The sequence below is a fragment of the Schistocerca gregaria genome, chromosome 5 (genome assembly GCF_023897955.1).
Source record: "Schistocerca gregaria isolate iqSchGreg1 chromosome 5, iqSchGreg1.2, whole genome shotgun sequence".
Lineage (NCBI taxonomy): Eukaryota > Metazoa > Arthropoda > Insecta > Orthoptera > Acrididae > Schistocerca > Schistocerca gregaria.
Window position 1 is genome coordinate 52,463,701 of NC_064924.1, and position 26,036 is coordinate 52,489,736.

At 38.3% G+C, this 26,036-nt stretch overlaps 1 protein-coding gene across 1 annotated transcript in view; it reads left to right on the plus strand.

Moving 5' to 3' along the window:
- LOC126272476 (hillarin) overlaps nt 1-24,911 on the plus strand; it is a 527,629-nt gene extending 502,718 nt beyond the window's left edge. The window contains exons 7-11 of the mRNA XM_049975354.1: nt 77-295; nt 8,559-8,767; nt 15,285-15,415; nt 19,938-20,195; nt 22,420-24,911. Of these exons, the coding sequence (XP_049831311.1) occupies nt 77-295; nt 8,559-8,767; nt 15,285-15,415; nt 19,938-20,195; nt 22,420-22,722 (1,120 nt within the window). The 3' untranslated portion in view covers nt 22,723-24,911. The remainder of the gene's footprint in view (nt 1-76; nt 296-8,558; nt 8,768-15,284; nt 15,416-19,937; nt 20,196-22,419) is intronic.
- The last annotated feature ends 1,125 nt before the right edge of the window (nt 24,912-26,036 follow it).

Here is a 26,036-nt window from a genome sequence, read left to right on the forward strand (position 1 = left end):
GAACACAAACTACTCAACGATTCTACCTATGGAAAAATGGAAATTAAAACTAAATTAAAAAGTTTGTGTCTTGCAGTTATGCTGGTCTTCACTGCGTAGTCATAAAAGGGTATTCAAAATCTGCTGGGTACCAACCTGGAGTTCGCTTTGAAGATAACAGATTTAGAAATTCCTGGAATGCTGTTTATGTGGCTGGAGCTTGGCGTTTTGTACAGTGTAACTGGGGAGCCCGGCATCTTGTAAATGCCAAGGAAGTTCCAAAAGCTGGCAGCAAAGGAAAGTCTGACAGTTTAAGGTACAGTATTTTTTTGCAAAGGAATATCAGATATGGAGAAAAACAAGAATGTGTTTAATATTTTGTCACACCATGTATAATCAAAAATTTTGCAGTAAATTACAAATCTTAAAAATGAAGCTTGTCAGAAAAAGTTAAAGCTTACTTATTCTATAGCCTGAAAACATGGAGAAGCTGCTGCCACCACAGTTTCTGTCAAACAAAATGGTAAAACAGTATTACAGTTTCACACCAGCCTTAGAAGAAGTAGGCCAGTGGCAAGTAGTTGGATACAGCAGCAATTCTCTAAATTGTTAATCATGAAGTTATTTGTTCCATATGTTAATGAAAAGATAGATTAATACATTTAAATTTCGTTATTGCTACATTTTAGTTAACTGATACATCTCTTTTGATGAAAACTATGGATCAAACTACACACTTAGTTAACTGATACATCTCTTTTGATGAAAACTATGGATCAAACTACACACTATCTCAAAAAGACAACAGCTACCAGTATTTTGCAGATCAACTTATATTCAAATTTCCATGTGTGACTATGTGATCATTGAATATGTCAGCATATGTTTCTGCCCATTAAAATAGTATAAGCCTAGATTATCAGATATTTATCTTCCTGGTTTTGCTGTTGCTGGAGGGTTAGCACTGGTTGCAATTTGGTAATTTATTTATTTTAGTTTTGCCATCAGAAGCTTTTCCTGCCAGTATAATCATCAGTGAATGTAAGGGCAGAAATTCATGCATGAAATCTGTTAGTGACTACAACAGAAATAATCAGTTTTTGAAAAATAATATAACTGGATAGATAAAGTATACTCACCAAGCAGCAGTAGAAAATGCATATAAAGATTAAAGAAACGTGCAAGTTTTCACAGCTGTTGGTTCTTTCTTCTGGCAGACAAGTTGAAAAGGGCGGAACAGGGATGAAAGAAAGGACTGGAGAGGCTTAGGAAATGAGGGAGTTCAGAAAAGTCACCTAGAACCCTGGGTCAGGGGGGTCTCACCGGACAGGATGAGGAGGAAAGACTGATTTTTGGGGACTGCACTGGACAAGCTTAAAGATGGAATATAGTGTAATAAGCAAAACAGAGATTATTGTGTAAGCATCATGCAAGAGTTATTAAGGGCAGAAAGAAGTGGTAAAAGTGGGGCACAGGGAAAAATAAATGTGCCAGGAAATAAAAGAAGTAGAAAACTAGAAGTGAAAGAAGACAGGAATAGTTACTGAGAAGAAGTGTGGAGACAGAGGAAATTAAAGAAAGTAATAATGTAAATTAAGGCTAGGTGGACAGCAATAGTGAAAGACATGTTGTAACACTGGTTCCCACCTGTGGATTTCTGAGAAACTGATCTTTGGGGGAAGGATGCAGATAGCACGTGTGTTGCAACAGGCACTGAGGTCATGGCTGTTGTGTTGTAGAGAACACCTTGAAGTCCTCAGGTTTTCAGATATTGTCTGGTGCAGGCACTAACCATTAATTCTTCATGCTCATCCTGTCCAGTAAATCTCACTTGACTCACAGTTCTCCCCATTTCCTAAATATATTGGTCCTTTCCTGTCACCCCTCTTCCTTTACCTTCAGCCCTTCTGCCAGGAACCATGGGCTCCGTAAGCTTGTGTGTTTCCACATCTTTTGTGTATTTTTTCTTCTGCCACCACTTGATGAGTAGAATTTTATTTACCTATCCATATTATATTTTAGACCAATGATTACTTCCATTGTTCAAATTAAGAGAGAGAGAGAGAGAGAGAGAGAGAGAGAGAGAGAGAGAGAGAGAGAGAGAGGGAAGGGATAATGAAACATAAGTATGGTCATTTAAAAATTCCGACTCATTTGAATGTGTCTATACCTGAAATAGAAATCTCCTACAGTAGCATTTTGATTTTTGGTTCCATTGTTGAAAACTATTCTGAAATGAAACCAAACTGAACACAACAGTTGTTACAAGTGGACACTAAAAACTACATTGTGAAGTACCCAAAAATTCTTCTCGTTATCACTTGTTAAAAGGCCATTTGCATGACTTTGGAAAAATATGATCTTAACTGTCATTGCTTCACAGAGTGTAGTCTTTTGGTAAACTCATGAGTGAGCAAGTGAGTCCTCACTCTGCTACCCAGCTATATCACAAGGTGCTTCTACGTGCTGTTTCTCAACATAGTACCAAGCCTTCCATGGTGCAGGCTTTAAATCAGTGGCGACACAGTGTGCAGATACATCCAGGCAGCATATATTTTTAGATAAATGTGTTAACTCCACTTAAATACAGAGGAAAATTAGTCTCTTCCAAGCACGACATTGTAGAGTAAGTTACTTTAATGTAGGAACAGAAGTCATGAGTCAGTGTTCCCATATCTATTACAAATATAGAACTGATTGCCTGTTCACCTGAATGCATATACATCCATTACCTCCTCAGAAACAAATGGATATATTCTGTGATATTAAACACAATATAGTGCAGTTATAGAATTTAAGGCTTATTCTTACATTGTGCTTCCACTAAGAGGCAGAAGTTTTCCTTGATGGGGTGCATTGAAATGCAGCAACTCTTGCTACGTGAGGAGAGTTAGCAAGTAATGGGGAATCTATAATTTTTGATCATTGTATTGGTAAACATGTCTGAAAGTATCTGTACAAAATTAGGCATATTGGATATTTAGTCTGTTGTCGCTGTTAAAAAATTACATTTGTTTTAGTGGTATGAGCAATTGTTTACTTTACATAACAATCAATCAGAGAAATTGTATTAAATTTTGCTATAAGAATGGAATAAAGTGCATGAAAGTGCATACTGGATATTGCTTTTGGTGAGTCTACTATGTGTGAAACATGGGTTTACAACTGCAGTTTCAGAGAAGGTGAAGATGACAGAATGGGTCATTATAGGAGACAAAGCATCAGTTAATGGATATTTTGTTTAAACTAAACCTCAGTCAAGACCAATAAATCCTCAACAAATGTGATCAGATGTGAATGTTATGCTTCAGCAGTGCTCTTCGATTCTAACTGTTTAGTGCACCCAGACTTTTTGCCACAAGGTAAAACATTTAATAAAAAATACCATACTTACAAGTTCACTGCCATTTGCATGAAGCAATACCAAAAAGTCTGGATTTGTCATGGAACAACTTATGGTTTCTGCACCACAATAATGCACCTGCTTACACCTCATTGTGTCTACATGAATTTTTGGCCAAAAACAGCACGGTGATGGTGCCCTTGCCTCGATGTTCACACCATGTGAATTTTTGCTACCAACATAAAGAAAAACTTAAAAGACAGTCTTTTTACAAACACAGATGAGACTAAAAATGCATCACTGAGACAACTAAAAGGTATCCCAGAGACAGAGTTCTAGAAGTGTGTCAGGAATTGGAAAGAGTTCTGGGATAAATGTATAACATGCTATGGAAAATATGTAGATGAGGATAACATTGATGTAGACAACAAATAAACCCAGTATTGGGTCCAATATTCACTGTTCATGTTGTACATGTTGCTGAACGGCATGGTATTGCCAGCATTTGCTAAGAGTAATGCTGTTTGTAGTAGCTACAAGTTTCATCAATATAAAAGAACTTATGGTCTTGCTCTTCCTTACTTGTATCAAGTATTTGCATCACCAGTCAATAACATCACTTCTCTCTACCAGAAACTTCCTTTTATTTAGAGGTCTGTTTCAGGTAAATCCCATTTCATGCAATGTCTTTTGCAAAATATCTTGCTGCCAAGCAAGATGGAACATTTGTTTTACTGCAATAAGTAATTTGCATAATGCTGGCACAGTATTTTTTATTTATGCAGAAGTCCCCCATCATTTGTCAAATTACTAATTTTCAAAAGCTGTTTACAATAACGGATTTCTTCAAAAATTTCTTAGCTTGCTTTCTTGGCGATTGTCATAAACCATGTGGTATATTTTTTCATTCTCTTCTGAAGTACGTTTTATGCCAAGGCTGACTTCTGTATAAATCACAGCTCTTTGATTGGGACAGGAAATACTAGCCCTCAGTTCTTTTTGTGCCAACTCTTTAACACAAGCTGTAATAATCTTAGAGACAACCAAATGCTCTTTACTCTGAAGATCTCTTTTTTTGTCACATTTTCTTACAATATAGTATGCCTATTCATCACTTCTGGATAACTAAGTATATCACAAAATACACTCCTGGAAATTGAAATAAGAACACCGTGAATTCATTGTCCCAGGAAGGGGAAACTTTATTGACACATTCCTGGGGTCAGATACATCACATGATCACACTGACAGAACCACAGGCACATAGACACAGGCAACAGAGCATGCACAATGTCGGCACTAGTACAGTGTGTATCCACCTTTCGCAGCAATTCAGGCTGCTATTCTCCCATGGAGACGATCGTAGAGATGCTGGATGTAGTCCTGTGGAACGGCTTGCCATGCCATTTCCACCTTGCACCTCAGTTGGACCAGCGTTCGTGCTGGACGTGCAGACCGCGTGAGACGACGCTTCATCCAGTCCCAAACATGCTCAATGGGGGACAGATCCGGAGATCTTGCTGGCCAGGGTAGTTGACTTACACCTTCTAGAGCACGTTGGGTGGCACGGGATGCATGCGGACGTGCATTGTCCTGTTGGAACAGCAAGTTCCCCTGCCGGTCTATGAATGGTAGAACGATGGGTTCGATGACGGTTTGGATGTACCGTGCACTATTCAGTGTCCCCTCGACGATTACCAGAGGTGTACGGCCAGTGTAGGAGATCGTTCCCATACCATGATGCCGGGTGTTGGCCCTGTGTGCCTCGGTCGTATGCAGTCCTGATTATGGCGCTCACCTGCACGGCGCCAAACACGCATACGACCATCATTGGCACCAAGGCAGAAGCGACTCTCATCGCTGAAGACGACACATCTCCATTCGTCCCTCCATTCACGCCTGTCGCGACACCACTGGAGGCGGGCTGCACGATGTTGGGGCGTGAGCGGAAGACGGCCTAACGGTGTGCGGGACCGTAGCCCAGCTTCATGGAGACGGTTGCGAATGGTCTTCGCCGATACCCCAGGAGCAACAGTGTCCCTAATTTGCTGGGAAGTGGCGGTGCGGTCCCCTACGGCACTGCGTAGGATCCTACGGTCTTGGCGTGCATCCGTGCGTCGCTGCAGTTCGGTCCCAGGTCGTCGGGCACGTGCAACTTCCGCCGACCACTGGCGACAACGTCGATGTACTGTGGAGACCTCACGCCCCACGTGTTGAGCAATTCGGCGGTACGTCCACCCGGCCTCCCGCATGCCCACTATACGCCCTCGCTCAAAGTCCGTCAACTGCACATACGGTTCACGTCCACGCTGTCGCGGCATGCTACCAGTGTTAAAGACTGCGATGGAGCTCCGTATGCCACGGCAAACTGGCTGACACTGACGGCGGCGGTGCACAAATGCTGCGCAGCTAGCGCCATTCGACGGCCAACACCACGGTTCCTGGTGTGTCCGCTGTGCCGTGCGTGTGATCATTGCTTGTACAGCCCTCTCGCAGTGTCCGGAGCAAGTATGGTGGGTCTGACACACCGGTGTCAATGTGTTCTTTTTTCCATTTCCAGGAGTGTATATTAACTGAACTGACTGACTTTGGTAACTGAAATCACACAAATAGAATCACTGTAAATCACCACTCGTTGCATTACACTGCTGGACAGGAAACAGACAACAGATTTTGTGTGTCCCTGTACCACAGCCACACAATTCTTCCAGGAAGGTCCATTTCCCCCACCAGACTATAGTAGAATGAGATTTTAGAAAGTAATGAGTTGTAAAACATGATGTATCATAAATACCAATGAAAATAATGTTTTTGAAAATACACTGTAACTGTATGGATAAAAAATCTACTCTATCTGCAAGCTTTTGGAGCCAGTGGCTCCTTCTTTGACAGAGGGGCTGAATGGGAAGGAAGAGTCTTTTCATTTCACCTGTCTTCTTTCCCCTTCAACCCTTCTGCCAGAAGCAGGAGCCACTGGCTCTGAAAGTTTGTGTAGTGAGTAGATTTTTTACCTATCCAATTACAGTATTTTTTAAATTTCTTTACTGCCTTGCCTTGCCTTAGACAATTAATCCTTGCTATGGAGATAATTAATATGTTTAATTGTGACAGACATTTTAGAGGATAGCAGGCTTCTGACCCTGCAGCATCTTTGGAATTGGATTTTTTTACTGTGACAGTGATACAATGTGTTCTAACGCAGCACAAAGTAATTATTTCAATCCTTTAGGTAGAAACATATGTTGTATCCATCACACAGTTCAAGTTTTGCACCAAGTGACTCACTTATCATCAGATTTGAAGGAATACACAGGTAGGCAACTATAAAGTGAAGAGCTGGTTCTGGTAGGCAACTATAAAGTGAAGAGCTGGTTCTAAGCTGGCTGAGAGAGCTGGAAAAATGTTATTACAAAGTTAATACCTTGGCCCATTATCATAGGGAACAATCAAGTATTGATGACAAAAGATTTTATGTGCATTTATTACATTGGGGACTATGCCAAGCTACTCTTACAGATCAGGTATCAGAAGAGAAGTCAGATCAAATGTGTATGTAGACAGTGAAGTAAATCAGCTTTGGGAAAATGTTGACAAACCTGGTAGGGATGTACAGTAAAAGAGTCACCATGTGGCACTGATTATTGCCAGTCCATATTCCACTTAAATTAATCAATACATATGAAAGAAATAAAAGGTTAAGTCAAAATGGCAGAATGAATTAAGGGCCAAGGCTCACAAAATATATTATTATCAGTGCTAATCAAATATAAATGGTAAATGAAAGTATGATCTATACATCCATTAATCTAATATAAAGTCCTTCAGAAAAATTTTGCACTTTTGCCTTTTAGGATAATCCATGTAATACATTTAATAGGGAATAATGTCATACATTTGTTATATGAACTGGAAATCGTGGGTAAGCAAGTCAAGTTTCTGTCATTATTAAAGAATATACTTAAATTAGCTGTTCTTACCGATAGTTTGAGCAGCTCTGATGTAACATCACATTAAATATGGGTACCAGAACTCACATTTTCTGCTGTAACTTCATTCTTGGGAGCTAACAGCAGAAAAAAAATGCGTAAATAGCTTTATAGATTAAGATAAATATATCGAATTTCAATTTTCTTTGTGTCCTGTTATGTCTACTGTGAGCAGACAGCATTAGGTACAATTATCTCTCCCAGAAATATTAATAGATTAGTCCATCTGCTTAGCTGGGTGGTAACGCGCTCACCTCCCTTGCAAGTGGGCCCGGGTTCGATTCCCAGTCAGGATAGATATTTTCTCCATTCAGTGACTGGGTGTGTGTTGTCCTCATCATCATTTTGTCCTCACCATCATTTCACCCTCATCGTCAGCTGGTGTGGCCAAGCAGTTCTAGGCAGTTCAGTCTGGAACTGCATGACCGCTATGGTCGCAGGTTCGAATCCTTGCCTCGGGTATGGATGTGTGTGATGTCCTTAAGTTAGTTGGGTTTAAGTAGTTCTAAGTTCTAGGGGACTGATGACCTCAGATGTTAAGTCCCATAGTGCTTAGAGCCATTTGAATCACCCTCATCGCTGGCGTGCAAGTTAGCCATTGTGGTGTTGAACTTCCCCAAATGGGGCCTCCCAGCCAACAATGCCATATGCTCATTTCATTTTTTTTAATTAATAGATTAGAGACTAGAGCCACAACTTCTCACATTCGGGAGGACGACGGTTCAATCCCACGTCCGGCCATCCTGATTTAGGTTTTCCGTGATTTCCCTAAATCGCTCCAGGCAATTGCCGGGATGGTTCCTTTCAAAGGGCACAGCCGACTTCCTTCCCCGTCCTTCCCTAATCTGATGAGACCGATGACCTCGCTGTCTGGTCTCCTTCCCCGAAACAACCAACCAACCACTACTTCTCAATCAAGTAGCTCCTCAGTTTGCCTCACAAGGGCTGAGTGCACCCTGCTTGCCAACAGTGCTCGGCAGACCGGGTGGTTACCCATCCAAGTGGTAGCCCAGCTTGACAGTGCTTAACTTCAGTGATCTGACAGGAACCGGTGCTACCACTGCGGTAAGGCTGCTGCCTTTTATTGCTAATGTCACTTCATCATTTTAGAGTGTTTTTTGCACTTCTACTTCTGTTAAGTAGTCATAAATATAAAACTAGCAACAGTGAAATACAAAATAGTTTCAGATACTTTTGTGAGAAAATAATTATCTGTGATTCAATGAATTTTTGCTTTCTTTCTTGCTCAGGTATGAATATGATGACCACTACTTCCTCACAGATCCACGAGAATTCATCTATGAGTTCTTTCCATTGCAAGCTGAATGGCAATTACTAAAGAATCCAATTACACTTCAAGAATTTGAAGAACTACCTTTTGTACGTTCTCTGTTCTTTCGATATGGACTCTATTTCCCGGATACAAACACCAAGGCTGTTATGTACACTGACGCAACAGGTAAGACTGATATATAACTGAAGCCTTTTGTACATAATAAAAAGTGATGTTGTAGCAATATGATACTGGAAAAAGAGAATCTGAACAGTCAGTATTTTTTTATCTTGCTACAAAGATTCTGAGAATTTTTATTTTATTTTAGGTAAACACATTCACCTATATAAATGTCTGCTGTCTGTAAAATTATTTTTTTAATTCTAATAAGAAAATCAAATACAATAAATGGCAATTACCGTTACAAACGAATGAAAAAAATAAGTACCAAGTACTTTCACCCTATAAAAAACTGTATTTACGAATATTATTGGACATTCCTTCAAGTACGAATAGTGTGTAACTATAATATCATACTTATTGGATGATGTCACTCATAAACGTAAACCTAACTATAAATAATTTTAATCAGAAAAACATTGTGCAGTAATTAAATTTTTACTTAATTAAAAAGTCTATAACACTTTATACTTCAATTGTGACTTTGTGTGTTTTCTCCTTTCATGAGATAATGAGCCCATAAGAATACCTGAAAATTGGGCTACTTTTGGATGATTTTTCTTTTTATGTGTCATAGATAAAAGAGGTGTAGAATTTTTGAAAATAATGTTGACAGATACAAAGGAGGTTAAATTCTCAGAGCCATGTTCATTAAATAGGTTGTGTTTTTCACTGAGTTGGTCTCTCTCTGCACCCCTCATAAGAGGCATGAGACACTGGAGAGATCAGAAGTGTTACAAAGGTTGGTGAAGTATGACTCTCTTGGAGTTCATTGCTCTGCATAGAACATGTAGGCACTCAAGAGAAGTAATGGTCAGATGGCATACATATACATGACCTTTGTTATTTGGGCATTAGGCCCAACTCCAAGGCATTTCGGTACCCAGCAATTCATCTCCTTATGCTGCAGATATCATCACAGGCTATTAAGACAGACAGTACTGTCAAACTTACAAACTCAGCAAGCTGAACTGTTTATATGTATCTATGCAATGTTCAGGTTGCATCATCATCATCAGTCCACTATCTGAGATTGTGCTGATGTAAGTTATGGCACTTGTAATGCAAAAGAGTTAGTGTTATTTGCTTTCTTTTGCACTAAGGCCCCCAACTTGTGTAATTTCAAGCCTTCTTCCTTTTTGTTAAGTTGTTTTTATGCCTTTGAATTTCTAGTGCACTTCTGTACATTCTAGCATAATAATAATAATGACTGGACCTTGATAAATCTATAGTACTGAAGAATTTGGTGGTTCCCTGACCCCAGAGTGTGATTTTCTACTGCCAGTTTGTCTTGCCCCAGTGACACTTGTCTTCTATTCTTTAGCCAGGTGTTAATGCTTCCTTTAGTTAGTTCCTATGTACACCTGACCACGTGTGCAAGGGATTTGGTATACTCCAGCTGTGGCAAGCAGCTAGCATAGATCCTTTGTATTGTTCAAATATTCATGCAACTTTCTTGTCTGTTTGAATACTGTGTCAGCACTATGGTTTTTAGTACCCTGCTGACATGATCTGTGACTGTTTCCAAGAATGTGATGAAAATTCCTTCTTTAGCTTGTTCTATTTCAGTAGAGCCTCCAGATCCTTCAGGATGTAGTGCCTTATTTATCTCTTTGTTAGAGTAGCCATTTCCTTTTAAGGCAGTTTGTGTTTAGGCAACATAAATAAATTGGCTGTAGCCAATAAATTTGCTTTCTGATACTATAGTTTTATCAGGGTCCAATCATTACTATGATATGATGTACACAGAGGCCATAGAAATTAAAAAGTATGAAAACAATTTTAGCAGAAAGGAAGGAGAACAGAAATTAAGCAAGTTAGGTGTGATATTGATAAATAAACAGTGCTGTCCCTTCTGAATTACAAGCTGCCTAACATACTTCAGTGTAACTACAGGATCTTAGTAAGTGGCCTGATGACATCACTGCCTGACTATTGCACAGATATGTACACACAGTTTAAGTTCGAAACTACTACCTGAGACATTAAAGCCTCTTATTACATCTCCAGCATTAGGAGACAAAACATTAGCCACAGAAACCTGCTTCCAGGCTATGGCCTAATGCTCATATATGAAAAATAAAAACACTAGAAATGAAAGCCTGTTTTGCAGCCTTGACTGTCATGGCATTGTAGCTTTTATGTCGACATCTGAATGTTAAACATAACTATTGTGTTCCACTTCTAACTGATTTTTGATCACAAAGGAACTTCAGTAACCACAAATTTCCAGTGATTTTGCCCACAACTAGGCAACACAAATCTGCAACTGGATTTACATAATAAACATACTGAGGTGTAAGGGGTGTGACACCACAAAAAATATCAGTATTTGATTTAACATGGCACACATAGCTGAGAGGTACAATTCCATTGTTTTTAACTGATAACTTCATTTACATTTTTTCCGTGTATCCTAATAAAGAATATGCTTGTTGGATTTCATTTCAATCTGTGTGTCCACTTAAATTACTTTCAGTTTGTTGTTTTACCCCTACCATTTAATTGAGCATCAGTAATAATCCCCATAAATAGCACTAAGGAATTTCATCAGTGCACAGGATGACACATGTCCAATGCCAGTACATTATAAATGAAAATCTCTGCATATTAAGCAAAAATACAAGAAATTAATTTAATAAATAACTCCTGAACTCTTTGGGGAAGGATTGATCACAACTACATATTATTTTCCTCTCTGCCAGGCAAAATACTGCTGCTATTTTTTTTCTTTTTTTCTGATGCAGTACTTGTACCTCATTACCTAGTGGAAGTTACGTCAGTGTCCATCGTTTTCTAATTGCAGCTGGTACTTGTGCCTTCACTTGCTTTTTCATCTTTCAGCAATATTACTGTACCATTCAGCTGCCACAAATTTCACATCTTGTAAAATTCTTATACAATGATTTTGGTAGCAGGCAGAGCTTTCTACTGTGAGATAAATGCGAAAACGCACATACGCACACTATTTGAGACAGAAAAGGATTGGCTTATTACCAGACACAGTAAACTGCAGCAGGGCTGAAAACAATAAATCCAAAGACAGTGCACAATAAAAGGTGTCAGGACTTAAAAACAGATTTTTATTAACAGGAAGAAACAAACAGGAGACAGGGAAAATAAAATCAGAAAAGTGCAGACAGAGAATATTTTTAAATTAATGCCAAACTAATTAAAGGGAGGAAAGTAATGAGAGGATAGAAATATAAAAATAAATGAAACACAGTAGTTCACCTCATGAGCTCACATTGTTCTTCAGAGCCCAAAGACATACAAGCAGGTATATTGTCATGGCACCACAGATTTAGTGTGTGTTTTTGTTTTGTTAAAGTGATTACCTTTACTCATTCTACTGTTTGTACTCCCAACTATCATTTTTCTGTATATTAATCAACCCAAATCCTCTACTGTGAGCTCATTTTAAGCATAAGATAACATGGTGCTCCTCTGAAGTGTTAAAAGGAGCAGCTCCAAAAGATTTCGAGGGGCACAAATATAACCTGAATACTTGTGATAGTCTGAAAGAAGAGCACAAACTCTGGCAAGTAACCAACTCATCTGGCATTGACCTATTTGGGGACCATCACAGAAGATAAGAAATGGACGTGCAAAGAAGGTGGAAGAGGCAGCAAATCCAACTGCACCGATGAGCTACAATTAGATACGCAACATACATGGAATCATGTGTTATACACACAAACAGCATTTATATAACCAATATTGCTTAGAAAAAGTGTGAGAAAAACAGAAATTTATATAACATTGGGTTGAACATTTGAACTAAATTTTTCATTGTACCAACTGTACAATAAAGGTAGTCTGTGCATCATACTTGCTAGCTAAAATAAATCACAGAATGCTGGCAGATACTAAATATATGATAGAGTAAGAAAGGAAAGAAGAATGGTTTGAATTTAATACTCCCTGGTGAAACAGTCATTTTGAATTGAGCATTTTCTTGGTTTGATAAGGATTGGGAAGGAAATCAGCAAGGGTGTATCAAAGGAACCATTCTGACAATTGTGTGAAGTGATTTAGTGTAACAGAACACCTAAATATGGATGGTCAAACAAGGATCTGAAGCTTGTTCTCATAAACAGAAGTTTAGTGTGTTAAACACTATGCTATCTCACTTGTAATCAGAGAAGGAATGAGTAAGTAAACAAATAAAAGTAAGAGGAGTGAAGAGAAGATGGGGAAAAAGTGAGAAGACAAAATATGATTGGAGAGAAAAGAGCTATGTAAGACAGCTGATGATGATGAGAAACACTAAATGGCTTAGTCTTCATCATTCCTTTCCATTGATTATTTGGAGATGTTCATGTCAATAATGCTGATCATTCCTCTCCACTGATTATTTGGAGATGTTCATGTCAATAATGCTGATCAGAATTTACAAGTCAGCTGACAGATTATGTCTGTGCTCTCACATCACTCCACTCCAGATTATAGAACTTTACTGATGGTGTACCTGGAAAATGCGGAACGAGAACGATGTTACGAGGGTGACCTACATAGATGAAATTTACATGATAAAGAAGCCTCTCTGTGGATAATTCCAGTCAATCTCACAAGGAGACCTTACAGACTGTGTGGGTCTCTACGATTTTCTTCATACTTACAAGATTTGGAGGTTGGTATCTGAACATCAGTTTTTAAAGCACTGCAACATAAAAGAACTAAAAAATAATTTCTGAGCACTGTTACATATAAAACAGTTTTGGTTTATTGACATATTGCTGGGATGTGAATGTGTAGCATAATAGGACTGTAAGTGTTAATGCTGGTTTGAATCTCACCTGTAGCTTTTTTTTTCTTTTTTTTACATTCCATGTTTAGTAACAAGTGAAAATGTTACTTAACAAATATTAAACCACAATTATATAAATAAAAGTAACATATTTTTAATTACTATTTGTATGAAAATGCAAGTATTAAAAAAAAAATTTGGTGTAAAAATGTGAAACTTCAATAAAAATAAAATAATCTTTTATTTCTACTATACTATTAAGGTATATATTTTTTTCATTTAACAAGAAGGCAGTTTGCATGTCTATATGAAATTTTGATTTGTTTTCATGCAACTGGTAATCAAAAATAAAATAAAAACTATTTTTATTAAAAATTATGTTTCAATATTTATTAAATAACATTTCCTCATGGAATTTAAATAAAAGCAGATTAGAACTAGTGACATTACAATTACAATCCCTATTGTTCTATGTATTCAACTACTCTTGTATTTGCTAATGTTTTATACTGGAAATCTTCAAAGATGATTTATTTAATAACTGTGTTACACTGCTCTAGGAAAATGGTGTCTGGCCATTGACCTTCAAACCCTGCGAGGGTGAAGAAATCAAAAATGGCCAGTCCTCATGGTCTCATTAAGAGTAACAAATCAATGAAGCATGAAAACAGTATCCCCGTCACTGAGTAGTACTGACTTGCACTGGAATCAATCGTCTTTTACTTGCATACCATAATTCTCATAAGACATGCCCTGAAGGGAGAACAACATCAGCCAAAATATTTCCAAACCGACTAGCATAGACCTCAGGCACTAATTAAATTTACATACTCCTTCTTCCATGCACAATACATTCCTAAAGAGGTTTCTTTACACGATGGCTATCATCCATGTTAGTTAGAAAACCTACTGAATGTATCTCCTGATACTTTACAGACCAGCGCTGCCACTAAGAAAACTTGCATAACTGAAACAGGCTACTCGTTACAGTATGTACAATATATGACCTACAAGTTACAGCCAGCATTTTATGATTATAACCCATTAAAATTATAGTTATTATTGTTTACATTGGTAGTACTATAAGTTTCCATTTTGTTAACTCACACTGTAATATATAATCAAGAATATTGTCACTTGGTTCCACTGCTCAAGCTATTTAGATACCTTCTACCAATAACCATAAAATAACTTTTTTCTAATTCTTATTATAGGAATTGGTTCTTCAGTAATTTCAATTTTTTTTAATCCTTTTGCCTCCTGTTCTCACTTTCACCTGTCTTCTTCAGTCATATTTTGTCAGTCTTTTCAGCATTATTTTCTCTTGCTCTCATTTCCATTTATTTTTATGTTCCAAGTCCGAGTTTCCATCTGCACTTGCAATTACTTTCTAGTCTACAGTTATATTGTCGCCTTGTAATTTGCTTCCAGGCTGCAAATAGTATTCGGTAATTAACATATCACTCTTTATATCCACTGCTAAATGATTCTCTTACTGGTTGATTTCATCTTTACAGCCTATCTTCCTTATACACAGAAGAATAAATTTTACTCTCCAAAGATTCTCAGTGTGTTCTTATTATTCATGAATCTCTTAGCTATGATACTGTGAAGTATGTGCTTTTTCCTGCTTCCAGCCACAAAGTGTGTACATAAAGTTATCATAAATGGTGTTTAATGAAGTACTTATTTCATTTTCCTAGATTTATATTCATATGTTGCCTAAATTACCATCAAAGATACAGTTTTAATTAGTAAGTAAATATTTTTCAGGTGCAGCCACAGTACGAATAGCAATGCCAGCTAACATGCAGTCAAGTTTGATTTTCCACTATAACTTGAAATTTTACGATAGTGACGGCGATAGTTTTGATGGAGTCAGCTTGAAGCGGTTTGTGATGCAGGTAATCTTTGACCTTACCACCATATATTTTATGTCATATTTATACTAACTTGTAGAGCTCTGATTTGGAACTGTACACATATTGTTTATTCACATCCAAAATATCATTAGAATTTTGTAAGAAGAACTTTGAAGTAGCACTTCCTTTGATATTCTATAAGCATCTGCTCATAATAATTATTGCCTGTGAGAAATCTGTGGCAGACTTATCCATCAAGGGACAAGTGTTGACATGCTTAAGATTGAGCAAATATCAGACATTTCACAGCTGCCGAATAGCTCATCACTTTGGGAGGGCACAAGAGTGAAAGACTGTTGGCTTTAGGGCAAAAATAAAAGTCTAACAAAAAGATTACATCAAGTTCATGTGTTTATTTATGTGAGGTTCAAATGTGACAAACAGTCATCAAGCATGGTGAGCAGATTTAATTTGTCTATTTCTTAGTGTTATAAGTTCTCATAGTCTAATCCCTAAAAGAAAGTATTGAACTTATAGTCTAATAAGATAATTCCTTTGCTTATGCTAATTCACCCTATGAATAAAACAGTGGCTTATAATTATGTTAAAATAACAAATGAGACAACTTTTAATTAGCAAATGAATCAAAAGCCGCCAACCAGCTGCAATGAAATGTGGTTTTACTCCACCGATGGCCATGGTTTTGGGAAATGCATACTTTTCTTCTTTATAAATACAGGAGTTTACATTCTTCTAAACCATGCTCAAATATCAAATAAAACCCCCTTTCGTTGCAACTGGTTGGCTGCTATGGATTCACTTACTGATTTATAACAGTTGCTGAAGTCAGCCATGTTCAAAATATTGAACTTTGATACACAACTCTCTTATTATGAATTAACCTGCAAGTTAAGTTTCACTGATAATGCTTTCTATTATTTGACTTTTGTCTTAGCAATTTTCCACTCCTTTCCTTTGCCACAGTCTTCCCAAGTGGGAGACAGTGGCAGATGGTAAGGTACTGTGTAGGATAAAAAGTAAATTATCTGTTGTCTGGTATTTCTTACATAAATTATCTAATTATCTTAAAGCTCAGTTGGCAGTTGCCTGTTGGTGCAGTATGCTACAATACTACAATGGGGTGACAGAAGTCATGGTATAGCGATATGCACACATATACACTCCTGGAAATGGAAAAAAGAACACATTGACACCGGTGTGTCAGACCCACCATACTTGCTCCGGACACTGCGAGAGGGCTGTACAAGCAATGATCACACGCACGGCACAGCGGACACACCAGGAACCGCGGTGTTGGCCGTCGAATGGCGCTAGCTGCGCAGCATTTGTGCACAGCCGTCTTCAGTGTCAGCCAGTTTGCCGTGGCATACGGAGCTCCATCGCAGTCTTTAACACTGGTAGCAGCGTGGACGTGAACCGTATGTGCAGTTGACGGACTTTGAGCGAGGGCGTATAGTGGGCATGCGGGAGGCCGGGTGGACGTACCGCCGAATTGCTCAACACGTGGGGCGTGAGGTCTCCACAGTACATCGATGTTGTTGCCAGTGGTCGGCGGAAGGTGCACCTGCCCGTCAACCTGCGACCGGACCGCAGCGACGCACGGATGCACGCCAAGACCGTAGGATCCTACGCAGTGCCGTAGGGGACCGCACCGCCACTTCCCAGCAAATTAGGGACACTGTTGCTCCTGCGGTATCGGCGAGGACCAATCGCAACCATCTCCATGAAGCTGGGCTACGGTCCCGCACACCGTTAGGCCGTCTTCCGCTCATGCCCCAACATCGTGCAGCCCGCCTCCAGTGGTGTCGCGACAGGCGTGAATGGAGGGACGAATGGAGATGTGTCGTCTTCAGCAATGAGAGGCGCTTCTGCCTTGGTGCCAATGATGGTCGTATGCGTGTTTGGCGCCGTGCAGGTGAGCGCCACAATCAGGACTGCATACGACCGAGGCACACAGGGCCAACACCCGGCATCATGGTGCGGGGAGCGATCTCCTACACTGGCCGTACACCTCTGGTGATCATTGAGGGGACACTGAATAGTGCACGGTACATCCAAACCGTCATCGAACCCATCGTTCTACCATTCCTAGACCGGCAAGGGAACTTGCTGTTCCAACAGGACAATGCACGTCCGCATGTATCCCGTGCCACCCAATGTGCTCTACAAGGTGTAAGTCAACTACCCTGGCCAGCAAGATCTCCGGATCTGTCCCCCATTGAGCATGTTTGGGACTGGATGAAGCGTCGTCTCACGCGGTCTGCACGTCCAGCACGAACGCTGGTCCAACTGAGGCGCCAGGTGGAAATGGCATGGCAATCCGTTCCACAGGACTACATCCAGCATCTCTACGATCATCTCCATGGGAGAATAGCAGTCTGCATTGCTGCGAAAGGTGGATATACACTGTACTAGTGCCGACATTGTGCATGCTCTGTTGCCTGTGTCTATGTGCCTGTGGTTCTGTCAGTGTGATCATGTGATGTATCTGACCCCAGGAATGTGTCAATAAAGTTTCCCCTTCCTGGGACAATGAATTCACGGTGTTTTTATTTCAATTTCAAGGAGTGTCGATGGTAGTAGTATCGCGTGCACAAGGTATAAAAGAGCAGGGCATTGGCAGAGCTGTCATCTGTACTCAGACAATTTATGTGAAAAGGTTTCTGACATGATTTTGACCACACCTTGGGAATTAACAGACTTGGAAAGTGAAATGATAATTGGAGCTAAAGACATGGGACATTTGATTTCAGAAATTGTTAAGGAATTAAATATTCCATGATACACATTGTCAGAGTGTGCTGAGAATACCAAATATCAAGCTTTACCTCTCACCACAGACAGTACAGTGGCCAATGGCCTCCACTTAATAACCAAGAGCAGCAGCATTTGTGTAAGAGTTGTCAGTGCTAACAGACAAGAAACACTGCATGAAATAACCACAGAAATCAACAAAAAATCTGTTAGAACAATGTGACATTAATGGGCTATGGCGACAGATTGCCACTGATGCAAGTGCCTTTGCTAACAACACATCACCTGCAGCACCTCCCCTGGGCTTGGACCCTAGAGAACTGTGAACTGTGGCCTGGTCAGATGAGTCCTGATTTCAGTTGCTAAGAGCCAGTGGTAGGGTTTGAGTGTGGCGCAGGCTCTAGGAAGCAGTAGGCTCAAGTTGTCAACAATGCACTGTGCAAGCTTGTTGTGGCTCCATAATGATGTGGACTGCATTCACAATGAATGGACTGGGTCCTCTGATCCAGCTGAATCAGCTGAGGCCATTCATATACATTACATTCCTAAACAACAGTGGAATTTTTATGGTTGATAGGTTATGTAACCAGACCACAATTATTCCCAATTTGAGGAGGTCAGTTCATGTACAGTCCTGCACTGACAACTATTTCACAGTTATGAGTGACTATAGAGGCAGGAGACTTCTAAGGACTTGTTGAGTCGATGCCACATCGAATTGCTACACAGCACCCAACAAAAGGAGGTGTTGAGTCGATGCCACATCGAATTGCTACACAGCACCCAACAAAAGGAGGTTCGGCCCGATATTAGGCGGTATCCTGTGATTTTTGTCACCTCATGGTATTAATAAAATGAGTACTTGGTTCCATTAAAATTCCCCTTTTATCTAAACATACTTTGCTCAATATTTCTCTAGCAAATGGTTTCTGTCCTGTAAGTGCAAATTTGGAAGGTCTACAAGTAAGTGGTTGATGCTACATGGAAAGACAGGCAGGGCAAAGAGGGGGAAAGGGTTGTGAAAGTATTAACTACAACCACAAAAAATAAATTTAACACAATTATTTTTTTGTTTCTTTGCAGGTATGAGACTGCCATTCCTGTACACACTGAAATCTCCACACCACAGAATTGCACATGCCATTAGAGGCAGCAAAACAAAAAAGCACAGCCCATTGAAGGAGTCGAGTATAATGTGGTAATCTGTTTGCAGGAGCTTGCAGCAGGAATGAGGTAGCTCTATAAGGCCAATCCAGATGGTTTGTTTTTGGCCTGACACAGCTGCAGTCTTTCTACTCCTGCTGCAAATGAATTATTGTGTGATATCGCGCTTTATCAATGGGCTGTGCATATTGTTTTGGGTCCTCTAGTGACCAGCTATGGTACTGTGGCATGAAGATTTTAATGTGTGCCAAGACTGCAGGCATGTACCTACAAATAAACTTAATTATGTAACTTTATATTTTTGTGGTGACAATTAAAGCCTTACAAAAACTACTTGTATGAGTACATTTGTTAGTTATTTAAATACAACCCCCTTATGTATCTTAATAATTTAAAGAACGTTACTGACCCACTAATATGCTGCTTTTGGGATAAAAATTGCTTATTTGAACAGCAGATTATGGTGGTGATCACGATATTCCCTAAGTGTCATAAGCTGTGGGGAACTACTCACATGAAATTTAATGGCATGTTAATGACACACGAACTAATTTAAACCTTTGCTTTATAAAAATGAAGTACTTGAACAGAAACACAATTTTGAATCCTTCTTGCGGTTTTCCAGTCTGTTGTAGGAAACATTGTCGCATTTCGAGTACATGCTCCTTGTAGTGGAGCATTCCTGTTGGATATATTTGCGAATGCAGTCACGCCAAAGGAATATCTGACGGGTGAACCCATGAAATTCAAGAGTGTATGCAAGTTCAAGATTGCATGTGAAGAACTGCAGACAGTAATGGTCCCTCTGCCAGACTGTGCCAGTGGTGAATGGGGCCCTACAAAGGCAACACGGCTGTTTGGACTTGTGCCAATAACCCACCAGGTAGGTCCAGATAGAATAATTATGAAAGGTGACAAATGTCTGTAGAAAAACAGAGCAAAGATCAAGGCAAGTGATATTCAACAACCTTACATTATAACAAGCTCAGGGTTATTACAAGATTTCCAACATATTGAAAATTACTATTTTATCAATGATAGTTTTGTCTTAATTGGAAATCTTGAGGATTGTAAAGGCTGAAAGAAGGAAAGGGTGGGGTATTCAGAGTAGAGATATAGAACTGAGAGAATATAAGCAACAGAAACGTCTCAAAGAAATACAACCATTTTCACATACTAAAAATACATTTAAAAAGGATGCCCCCTCTGTAGAAAAAGTCTGAAGACAGAGCTTGATTAGAGAATTATTTTGGGTGTGAACAGAAAATTCATGGGAATCAGAAATGTAGATTCTGGGATAGGCTGTCAGGATGCAGTAGTACATTTACAGAGCAGAGGTAAGGGAAAAAAAAATTATGAATAACAATAGAAGAAACCACTGTCCCCCTCCTCTTCCTCAAAACAGGTGGGGAACTCTTTCCCTGGAGTTTTAGTACCCTGACACTCCTTTGCAACTTTCCCTGAGGATGGAACTACTGTTTCCAAAAGCTAGGACACTTTTTTTGCACTTAGGTATGGTATCTGTTGGAAATATTGAAATTTTACCTCCTGAAAGTAGTGGCCAGCCATTCTGTCTCCTAGTAATTTTATAGTTTATGGGTAAATTTTCCTTTTGATACAATTACCATTCAATGTGTAATATAGTTATATTTATTACAATGTTTCTGCAGCTGTATTCAGTTGGTAATTCAGCTGTATATCCTGTAACCTACCTAACTCTAGTTATTGCGTAGACAATTGTGTTACCCTGATATACATTTGGCCTGTCACGTGTATGCACAAATAATTCTGTGTATGAACAGAAATGGGAAAGAGGATCTGATATAATGTGTAACACTAAATGATGAGTAATTCGCAGTTGGTGCTGAAAAATATCACTGACCAAAAATAGTAAAGCTCCACTATTTACTTTTCATAATCTGTCCTTGCCCTCTTATGATTAACTGAGTAATGAAATCATAACTGATGTTTACTGAATAATGTGACTGATTTCCTCAATCATCGAACACCTAAAAGCAGATATAAATAACTGAGTAAATCCACACAGCAATACACTATTGTACCTTTTGCAGATAATTAAAACTGGAGCTACTATTTTTTGCCATAATTTATCAACAGATGTGTAACTTTCTGCCCTATTTGTTGAGAAAAAAAACTAATGATAAGAAAGAATACATGGTAACATTGAGGCTGTGGACCCAAAAAAAAACACAGTTCCAATGATAACTGAATCTTGTTAGTATTCTCACCAGTAATCTAAAACATTTACTCTGATACAGTTTATGCTTTTACAGCTCACCATTCTAAGAAAGAACATCTCATATATCCTCACATTCATAGCTGTTAAGAAAGTATTCTCCAAGCTGGAGGAGGAAAATTTGTTACGAATATTTCATGAAGTCCATTACTAAGTTTATATGAAGACATGTAATTTTGATATCCATTTTTAACATATTCTCTTTTTTCCTCTAAAGTTGCTTCTGTGTCTTGATTTTCAAACTTTATCTTTTCTTTCGATGAAAGAAAAAAATAAGACAACTGGGGATTGACCCTCAATATTTAACTTTACAATCTCGCAATTTCCCTCTAATTCAGAAACCCACATAACAAGAAAATGTAAATAATGAGTGAGAATAAGTCACCAATAGCCTACAAAACATTGTGCTATGTGTGGTCAGACATGTGAAAAGTAGACATATTTTAGTAGGAGGGCTTAAACAGTGTTTAAGCAATACAAGAAGGTGCATACACAAGGACAAAATAATACAGAAACATATATATTGTCCAGAAGACATAGTGAAGTTGGAGCTTGACAATAGGGAGGTGTGGACCATGAACAAATAGAGTTCAGACCAGATAGACTGTGTGCTGACAGGATTTCCAAAAGGGCAGTATCCAGCAGCGTTGCTTACAGGTTTTATACTGATGGTAGAGAGCAATACCAAACTGTACAAAATGTGGTGTAACTGAGCAGCTGAGTTTTTCCTTGCAAATAATTTATGAGATCACATTTTTAAATTTTGAGAGAGGGACAAAACCTGCATATAGATCATGTATAAAATAGTGTCTGTTGTATATTTCTGTAATTTCTGTTTTATTTTGAACAGGATGCTCTGGTGTTCGCTGGCAGGGAGCTAGAGCTTCAGTTCAGGATGTCACGGCCACTTACAGACTTCATGGCAACTCTGCATAAAAATGGTGTGGAAGAGAAAAGACTTGCAAAATTTGTTTCTCATTTAGTCTCAGATGATGATATAGTAACATTTCATATAAGTTTCCCTGAGGAAGGGCAGTACGGTCTCGATATTTACACACGTGAATTAGGGGGCAGTCAGATGGATGGGTCTGGTGAGAAGCATCTTCTGACACACTGTTGTAAATATCTGATAAATTCATCAAAAAGAAATTGAAGCAGGTTGCCAAAACTCATTACACAAGTGTTATCAAAACAGTCAAGATCTTGTCAGAAAAATGTTATCATTGAAATGAAATACACAGCCATGAACCAGATTGTCTAACCAAAAGCAAGAAAAACTGTTGTAAATGTTACTAATACAATTTAAAAGATTTTATTGTTAAGATTAAAGCATTACTTCTACAAGTATTCAGATATAAGAGCAGCAGATAACGATTCAGATGCTCTTTGTAACAGATGACTACACCCCATAGTCAAGTAGCCATTAAGCTAACACAATTAGAACATCAAATCTACAAGGAGTGCAAGCTCACATGACTGAGTTTGGCTATTTTCTCCCATTACATTTTTTGTTGTGCTGATGGCTGTAATGTTGCTTTTTATATCACTATTAACTTTCACTGTGACACTATCTGCACTAATGCATTGACTGTTTTATTAAAATCCTTACAGAAAGCTGAATCCTCCAATATTAAATCACCGTGCATGAATCAGTGTTGAAGATGTATGGTATTAGAAACAATAATTAACACACAATATTTTTGTACTAGCTTATGAGCTTTAAAAATTCATACCATCATCTATATTTTTAAAATGAGTTTACCTTACAACCAGTATATATAAACCTTTCACAATGACTCCACATGCACAATCTTGCCACATATATTCACCCAATGAAACAGATATTTATTGTTGTAATTATAACAAAGTGTTGAGCAAAGAGAATACATAATAATGTTATTTCATATTTGTGGGGCTAAGTTTTCACATTCAATTCAACATGCAACCACATATTTTTCTGTACAATATAACCTCTTGGTAGTACTAAATGACACTTTCATGATAGCACTTTTTCTTTTAAAGTGAATCCGTTCAATAAAGACAGTAATGTCAACTGATTCTACAAGTCTCAGATATAAAGAGCGGAAAAAACAATTTCAATGAGGAGATGAAAGTAGTGTCTTCTCTAGAAATGTGACTGGTTGCATGGTGTACAAATATATGAAACAAATGAAAAGTCGAGGTGTGTGTATGTGCATATCTATGGAGGGGGGTGGGGTGGGAGGTTTGTGGGCCAACAATTTTCTTCATGCATATTCTTTTCCTGCACAAAGCAGTTTTGTGAAATGAAAACTGACAGCTGCAGGAAATGCTATCAGTAGTTCCACATATTGTACATGAAACTATTTATTTTGTGTTATTGTCTGTTGTTATGTGACATACTGCTGCCATCACTTCACTTTCTTTAGCACTCATGACCAATCTCCCCCCTTCCCCCTCCTTTCAATATTTATATTGCATGAATGACAACTTTATTTTTTACATCATTTTGCAAACAACTTATCCACTTATCTCAACTAATGGCATAACAGTGATGTTGGACAGAATGAAATCTGGAAGCTAAAAATGTGTGAATGTGTGTGTGTGTGTGTGTGTGTGTGTGTGTGTGTGTGTGTGTGAGAGAGAGAGAGAGAGAGAGAGAGAGAGAGAGAGAGAGAGAGAGAGAACATCACATTTCCAAGTGTGATAACTGGGAGAGGGAACTGGCAGGGTTGAGGTTGAGGAGGAGATTGGATGCATGTGTGTGTGCACACTTCAGTTTTACAGTAATGTAACATATGTAATCCATTAGATATACTTGAAAAACTAAGTTTATATTTATAAATATATGGACAGCCATCCTACAAAACAGGCACTGTATATACATAACTGCAACACTTTACATACCACTTTCATTTCACTAAACAGATACAGGCGATCAGATCTGTGATCTCATGTTTGAGTTCTATTTTTGAGACACTGTATTTACACAAGTCATCAACAAAGTCATGTCAATTAATATATCATCACTGCTGGTATCTATGCAGGAAACTAATATTTGATGCAAATATCAGATGCTCTTGTATGTGGGAAACAAAATGTTTCATAGTATCTATGTATACTGTTCCATTCTTGTCATTATAGAGATCATGCTAATATTTTAAACTATCATGATGGAGCTGCAGAAGCACCATTATGAAATTCATTATATTGTATTATATCAAGTCAAGTAAATCCAAGCTCTTAATTTTAAGACAAAAATTATTTGTATGAAATATGTTTGTTGTAAATCTGTGTATGTTCTGGCTATTTAATTGTTTATATGTAACATGTTGCTTCAATAAAAGCTGACTATTAAAAATATTCCATCCTCCATTTTAAACATTTCTTATACAAACATGACAGCACACCACACCACGCCACTCCACTAACATCCTTATATTTAGAAAAAGAATACAGTGGTAAGTATTGCTCAGCAAAATTACCATTATTCTGTGTGGGCAAAAATGCATTTCTTAATGTTTACTACATTAAACTTTGGTGTCCAAAGCCAGAGGTATTGCTCGACTTGAGCAGTTACCATAATTACCTGATTGTAAAACAAAGTTTTTTCCCAAATTTGTCATTCGAAAATACAGTGTTGTCTTATATATCCACAGAATTTTTTATGGTATCATTACAAGGAAAGTAAAATTGTGTCATAACTACACTTGCAAGTAAGCCTAATGTTAATACTTTAAGAGAGGCTAACCCAATCAACCACCCCAAATCTCCAGCCAGTGCTAATAAATTTGCTGTTTACCATCAGAACATTCCAGGCTTATTAAGTAAACTAGATGAGCTATCCATTAACATTTTAGATAAGGACTTTATTAATAATGCTGATGTAATCTGTTTTAGTGAACACTTTATGAAACTTGGTTGTGACACACTACAATTGAATAACTATAACTTAGCAGCTCTTTACTTTAGACATTCTTTAGATAAGAGCAGAGTGGTGATTTATACGTTAAGAACAGAATAGTGTATAGATCTTTAGACTTGAGTGAATACTGTATTGATCAACATTGTAAGGTTTGTGGAGTTGTAATCTGTACTGATTTCTCTGAAATTACTGTCATTTAATTTTATAGGGCTCCTGCAGGCAGAATCTGTATTTTTATAAAGCAGTTAGAATCTCTGTTAACTCATCTCTTTGCAAAAACAAAAGATATTATAATTGTAGGTGATTTTAATGTTGACTTTCTTACAGATAACATCGGAAGAAATGATTTATCACATTTAATGAACTCTTTTAACTTAACAGCAGTGGTGGATTTTCCCACTGGAATCACAGATATTTCTACAAGAATTGACAACATCTTCTTAGACAGCAGTAGAATTCTAAACATAACTGTAAAACGTATATTGAATGGGCTCTCAGACCATGATGGTCAACTGATTTCAATTGATAATGTTAGCCCTCTTTGTCAGAACAACTCCTGCAGT